At 32.8% G+C, this 7,560-nt stretch overlaps 2 protein-coding genes across 12 annotated transcripts in view; one reads left to right on the forward strand and one right to left on the reverse strand.

Moving 5' to 3' along the window:
• Positions 1-7,560, reverse strand: part of LOC108736820 — a 262,296-nt gene that overhangs the window by 120,321 nt on the left and 134,415 nt on the right. The window lies entirely within an intron of this gene.
• Positions 1,480-7,491, forward strand: LOC108736822 (histidine-rich glycoprotein-like). Of its 2 annotated transcripts, none has more exons than XM_018469411.2 (2): positions 1,480-1,840; positions 6,479-7,491. In XM_018469411.2, exon 2 carries the CDS (start codon positions 6,633-6,635, stop codon positions 7,389-7,391), a length of 759 nt encoding a protein of 252 aa, XP_018324913.1. In that variant the 5' UTR covers positions 1,480-1,840; positions 6,479-6,632; the 3' UTR covers positions 7,392-7,491. The 2 variants fall into 2 exon arrangements, with proteins under 2 accessions (XP_018324913.1, XP_018324912.1); XM_018469410.2 differs by having other exon boundaries at positions 1,795-2,111.

Below are 7,560 nucleotides of genomic sequence, written 5' to 3' on the forward strand. Positions count from 1 at the left end.
AATGGCTTTTAGTCGTTGCAACGTTTCCATGGGGTATATTTTATTTGTACTCGGATTTACTCGAAGGTTGCTCATTGTTGAAATTAAGCAAATACGTGTTTCGGCAATTTTTAAAAATCAACCCTTAAGGATGAAATGTTGTTGCTACGTTTTTTATTTGAAATCTAAGATGGCGACATTACATAAAATACATAAAATTGAAACGTTGTAAAGGTGAATTAGGAGTCAAAAGGTTTTATGGAGAAACAAAATTTATTTCTGCGAGCGAAGCCGCGGGGAAAAGCTAGTATTAATAAAAAAATGTTTTTGGGTTTTACTTCTTTTATGAATGAACGTGTCCAAGTAACTTCATTTTCTAAAATTAACCATAACTTTATTTCAAAAGAATCAGATTGATTAAAATCATGATTTAAATCATTTTAATCCTGCTTCACATGCATGGTGTAGTTCAGATAAATTAGCCGAAAATAGCACTTTTTGGTCCCTGTTAACGTTACTGTTATATCCCTACATTAGTGAAAAAATTTAAATAAGATTGTTGTTTACAATTATTTTTATCTATAAGGGTAAGGGTATTCGATTTTTCAAAGTGGTAAATTTTCTTCATATCATTTGTAGACACTATTAAGATAGAAATCCGTCCGCTACTGCATTGGGAAAAGAGGCCTTCTTTATCCTTTTAATCCTTCTAAAATTTTATCCCCCATCTCATAAATAGGTGAGCAACAATTAATTTATTAATAAAGAAATATAAATTTGATAATGCTACCTAACGCTAATTATTAATCCATTATGATCTGTTTTCATAAAGTATAACTAGCAGGCTTACTTCTATCATATCCAATCATTATATGTATATTTTCTATATGTATTTTTTCATTACTTAACATTGTTTTGTAACAGAAACTAAACGAAGTATNCCAAAAACAATGTTAAATAATAAAACGATTGAATATGATAGAATTAACTTTCTACAGAGTACGTGTCATAGAGGCTTAAGGATTAGTATTTGGCAGCAATATCAAATTTATTATTTTCTTAATTCACAAATTAATTGTTGCTCGCCTATTTATCTGATCGGGATAAAATTTTAGCAGGATTAATAACTATAAAAAAGGCTTAATTCCATTTCTCGAAATTTCAATGTAATATCTTAAAAGTGGGCATGAAAAAAATTTCTTTTTTCTTGATATAACTTCATTTCCCTATTGAAGAAAATTCGGTCTCCCTTACCCATATAAAAAAGAAACTCTAAACAACTTTCTCACTTAACTTTTTTCGCAAAATCAACAGAAAAAAGTTACAAAAAAAATATCGAAAAATCCTCCTTAATTTGTTCATAAATAAAATTGCACAACTTTTGAGCGGACGCACAAGTTTATTACCGATGAACCTAATTTTTTGCAAATTTACATGAAAAAATCAGGTATAGTCTAAACTTTAATTTGCCTACACTAATGAAGAGAACGTTGTCGCGAATTGTCTGCAGCATCTTTTTAAATTGGTTATAACAATTATGTAAACTAGTAAATCTCAGTCGCGAGTAAAGCTTGTGTATCAATAAGGATTAAGTACGTACATCGTATAATAGGTGCGCATATTTTTCTCTAATTAGAGTGGGAACTAATAATAAGAGAACATGGTCATAACAATTCCTATCTACTACAAAACATGTGAAATTTACCGCGAATAATTAGGTGAACTATTAATACTATTCTTTAATTTATTTGAATAAGTTTTTTCAATTTAGCGACAGAATTAAGATAAGAACAAATAAGTTTATGTTAACTAAGTGATAAGTGAGTGACTCTGCCGAAAACAGTTTGCAATTCGTTTGGAGGTACAAAAGCATTTCATAGTTACCTTACGACAATCAAAGTGTACAGCAGATCATTGATTTTCGCACGATTACTTAGATCAGTAAGTTCCGTGTTTTAAAAACGAAGCTTTTAAATGCAGAGGGCGATAAATAGAAGAAATGGTCAAGTCAAATCGTTTACTGATTTCTAGTGATATCTCACATTAAATGATCGAATAAAAATCAATGCCGTACCGAGGCGTAATTAACAATTAATTTAGCGTTAACAATGGTGTATTGTGCGAGAGTTTGCGTAAGTTGATTTGCAGGCTTATGTTTTAGATTTTATAATGAATCTCATATATCAAATAATCCATTAGTTACATATGTTTATGTTTTTTTTTTTAAATTCTAATTATTTCCCAATGATTGTAATCATCCTTAGGCTATCAGTTTGAGAACCTGTCTCTTAATCTTCAATAAATTACACATAAAAGATTATAGTTTTGAACGATTTAGCATCATTTAATATACCTTAGAAATCAATGAGTTATATGACTTTGAAATCATTTTTTTTTGTGTGAGTACAACAAAAGAAAAGCCAGGCTAGGAAATATTTCTTCTATATATCTGAAAATGAGATAAACCTACTTTAGCATTAAAACATTTGTATTTATTTATTTTGTAGGTTTCTATTTGAGATAACACATTAATAATAAGCGTCTCTAATTATGAGCTTTATAATATAACATACGTTTTTACGTTTTACATCATGCCAGACTTGCTAATGCCGTGCCCTACATTTAATTCTCAATTTCGATGTTATACATATTATTACAACAACTTCAATTGCTAACAATTTTTAAAGCACAAGATTTTGAAAAAGATAATATTTACAAAAACTACATATCGGTACATCTGATTAAAAAAATATTCATTATCATAAATTATCATAATGTCCTCAGACCTAAAACTGGCTGAACACTTTTACCTATCCTGAGCTTTCCCCTAAAACTGAAATATCTCATATCCTTGACTACTTGTGAACAGTAATCTAATATAGATCTACCTGTACTCCTTTTAACTCCTGATTCTGCTTCTAATATGTCTCTAACTAGCCCTTTACACCTGAGAGGGTGTTCAACTAACCTAACCCCCCTATTTCTTATTTGCCTCCATAGCGACCTCTTTTTCTTCTAATGTTTTCTCATTTCTAACCTTCTCTATCTACGGTATCCTCTTCATTTGCCTGTAACACGACATTATGAATGTTTTTAACCTTTTTTTTTACGTATCCGTACAGCCCCGCGATCCAAACATACACCTTTAACAATATTTTTCGAATTTCTAAATTAACCGTTCGCGAGTATAGAAATGACTTATTTTTGTCAAAGGCGACTCAAACCTGCGCTATATTTTCTTTTACATATCTATTGTTCCTTCCACCCTAAGTTACCTGACTTCCTACTTATCCAAAATCAGCCACTTCTTCTAATTTTCCACCTCCTACCTTCAGTCTCTCTTTCCCTACTTTCTCTTCCCTTACGTAGTATTTTTATTTTACTTTTAATTATCTTCATTCAATCCTGTTTTGTCAATACTGCTTCCATTTTATTAAGGCTATCTCTAAAGTCTCCTTGCTAGATGGTAATACTGCTATATCATCTGCAAATTTAAGCATACTAATCTTTTGCCCTTTTATATCTACCCCTACAGTTGTCCTGTCTTTAAGGAGGTTGATCGCATCTTTGTTGTATAGATTAAAAAGTAGCGATGAGACGGTGCATCTTTGTTTGACTAATATCTACCTCTGTATCGTATCCCTACATTTTTAAGTATATTTAACATTTGTCCCTCTTAACATTGTCAAAAGCTTTTTCTAAATCTACGAATCCTATGTACACACTCTTTCCTTTTTTTCTCTAATATTACCTTAATAAAGCTAGAATATCTCTTCTAAACGCAAATTGGTCTTTACCTAATAGTTCTTCGGCCATTTTTTCCATCCTTCTTTGTACAAAGTTGAAGTTAATAATTCTAAAAGCCTCGCACCTCTACCTACCTACCACCACGTGGTGTAAGTCAAATAGACTAAAAAATAGGTGTTATGAATTACCTCAGAAGGTTCTTTGCAACTACAGTAGCAATTTTTACCTACAAATTGCTGTTAAGCTATGTATTAGGAAGCAACCATCAATAATCTGACCATTTTAGTAATACATACCACAACTTTACTAGGTACCACCAAATCAAACTCAAAAAGCAGAAAATTATATCGGCCTCATCCTGTTTTAAAGCGAACCAATTTACATCAAATGAATTTCTAAATAAAACGAAGACATTCAGAAATATAATCATGTAGGTATAATATAATTAGGAAATAAACAAATAAAGATCGAAATAAAATTGAAATCATTTTAGACGTGTTTATTTAAAGCACACAAAGGTAAATGCCCATTATGAATTATTAATTATATGCACTGTCAAACATTTAGTTCCAAGTCCATTCGTCTATTCAGTTCTTTGTCCACTATAAAGATAACATTTATAAATTACTTAATAATGACCAATTACGTGTTCCTCGTAAAAACGTATAATACGATTTCCGTATATTATGTTTTCATGAACAAGAAAATAACAACTAAAATACAATAACGTACTAAACTAATGCATGTACAAGAAGAAATTAACACAAAAGGTTTCTGAAATACGACTATTGAGAAACTAAACCAACAGAAAGTGCGATTAACGAAAACAATTTAAATATCTTAAATTTTTCACCATGAAGGAATAAAACGGAAAAACGCTTTCTTTCAAGAAAACTGTTAACCTTATAACACATGAACCAAAAATAAACCGAACCTTTTATTAAGTATCGAATGCTAATAACACAGGCCAACGACGAAAAAACTTTTTTAATAATTTTAACTAATTTCTATGTAATTTGGTGTGCTGATTCCGAAAAAAATAACGAAAAAGTCGTATCACCCTCCATTTTCTCACATTTCAATATTAAATAAAAGTAAATTTTATTAACCAAAATGTATAACAAATATTTTTAACCGTTAAAATATTTTTATGTTGGCAATATTTTCTAGTGTTATAGTGTTGACAATAATATAAAATGTAATCAGGTTGGTAGTTCTGATAAGTTGCGCATTTTTTTGTTTCCTTAGCCTTTAAGAAAAAATTTGACACCCGGCCAGAAGAATATTTTGCATACAACTTTGGTTGACCCCACAAAGATTCTTTTACCACCACTACACATGGAGTTGGGTTTAATGAAACAATTTGTAATAGCTTTGCCTTAAGATGGTGATTGTTTTAAATATTTATGTAGAAAATTTCTTCATTTATCAGAAGCTAAACTGAAAGAAGGGATTTTCGTTGGGCCTGATATTCGTAAATTGATGCTCGATACCAACTTCGAAGCAACGATGAGTACAAAGGAAAAAGAGGCTTGGATATCATTTAGAGAAGTTGTGACGAAGTTTTTGGGCAATGTAAAAGATCCTAACTATGAACTTATCATATCTAACATGATAAACAATTTTAAAAATCTTGGTTGTCTGATGAGCCTTAAAGTCCACTTTTTGCACAACCATCTTGACTTTTTTCCTACAAACTTAGGGGATGTCAGTGAAGAGCAAGGGGACGGTTCATCAGGACATCAAAGAAATGGAGAAACGATACCAAGGAAGGTGGAATGTAAACATGATGGGTGATTACTGTTGGACACTTAACAGAGAGCAACAGAATGCTTCGCATCGGGGAAAAAGCTGTGCAATAAACTTACAGAGAGAAGAGAGAGGAAATACAAAAAAACATGTATCTAATATTTAGTAATCTATTATTTGTAAGAGAAAATTTTAACTTTATTAAGAACTAAATTTTTTAATTTTTAATTATCAAATTAAAAAAAATTTATACAATACACAATGTCATTTTGTGAGAAAATTGTGGGTGATAAAAAAAACTGATATCGAATACGATTTCAGCACTAAAAAATACATAAGATTCAGGTAAATTAGTTTAAAAAGGTTTTACAAACATTTTTTTTGTTGGCCTGTGTAATCTTCAATTTTCATTTCATGAAAACAATTGCAACTATCTCGCCTTTACATGAGATTATTATTTTCCGACGTTAAAATGAAACCGACAGGATTTAGGTCGTTTTTAGTTACCCACTAACCATGTAATACTAAACTAAATAGTCGTCACTATGCATTTTATGCAAACGCCCATGCGCCCATGTACTTGTACCGTAAATACAATGTATGAGAGCCCAAGAATCAAAAACGAGGTCGACCTATTTTACCGTGAACTAGGAATCACAAAAACTCAAGTAGGTAGATACCCGATAAATATTTAAGAAGTGTTCTTGAACGGCGTTCCTTTTTGCACATCAGACAAATTACAAAACTGTATGGCCCGACGCGTTTGTATGGAATTTTGCTTAGAAACTGATTTCATACGATGTTGGTACATTATGACCAACCTGTTTCATTGCTACCAACTAAACATTCGAAGTCCTTATTCAATTATATGCCGTTATTATTGACGATCGAGCAATACAATTTCTAAAAAGTTTAGCAAAATGTTACATCATATCGAAAAAAGCACGAGTGAAAGCTATACCGCAAGTAAAACAGTGTTTGTTAACAATAGATCTTTTTACAGACGATTGGACATCTCAACGTTCCAGTTTCACCGTAACAAAAAAACGTCAACGTCTAGGGATTTAGTATAAATATTCCCAGCAGCGCCACAAGACATCAGTCAACTTCGTTCACTCGTCAATTCGGTGTTGAGGGGTAGTGATAGCCGTTCTAACATGACTTATCGAGGACTTGCGGTCCTGGGTCTTGTCCTGGTTGTCGGGGTGTGTCTTACAACATGTCGCGAAATTCCCAGAGAAAAACGCGAAAGTGGTGATGTACAAGTCGCCGATGACATGGTGGCAGCCGCTTCCAAACACTGGCACAAAGGGGGCGGCAAAAAGCATCATTCACACCATCACGCCGCTCATGGCGAAAAGGGAGACAAAGGATACAAAGGTCATCACCACAGTGAACACGGCAAAAAGGGCCATCAGGACAAAGAAAGTCACGAGGGTCATTATTCCGACAAAGGAGGACACAAGAAAGGTCATCACCACAAGGACGGATACTATGGTGAACACAAAAAAGGAGACAAAGGGGAGAAGGGTCACAAATACCACGAAGGCGGAAGCTACAAGAAAGGTCACAGCACCAAAGGAGGTCATGATGTGCACAAGAAAGAAGAATATGAAAAGAAGAAGCACTTCTTCGACGAAGATCACGACTCAGGGCACCACGAGAAACATGGAGGATATCACCATGAGAAACATCACAAGAAAGGCGGCCACAAGAAGGGAGGCAAGCATAAGAGCGGACATCATGAAGACCACTACGGAAAGAAAGGACACCACGAACACGGAAGTCACCATAAGGAAGAGAAAGGACACAAACATAAGGGAGGACACGAATCCCATCATCATCACCATGACAAGTATGGAAAGAAGGGTGGTCACGAAGACCACAAGAAATGGGGATTCAAGAAAGGACATTAAAAACCGTTTTGTGAACTTAATACGAAAATATTTCCACTCTAGCGTGGAACTGTTGTTGTTGTGTTTGGTTATGTTGAGAATAACTAATAAATATTGACTAAAACTCGCTATTCTTTTTGTCTGTTGTATAAAAAAATGTAAAAAATAAAGTTAGTTGCACTTAAAATAA

The sequence above is a fragment of the Agrilus planipennis genome, unplaced genomic scaffold (assembly GCF_000699045.2).
Source record: "Agrilus planipennis isolate EAB-ADULT unplaced genomic scaffold, Apla_2.0 scaffold167, whole genome shotgun sequence".
Lineage (NCBI taxonomy): Eukaryota > Metazoa > Arthropoda > Insecta > Coleoptera > Buprestidae > Agrilus > Agrilus planipennis.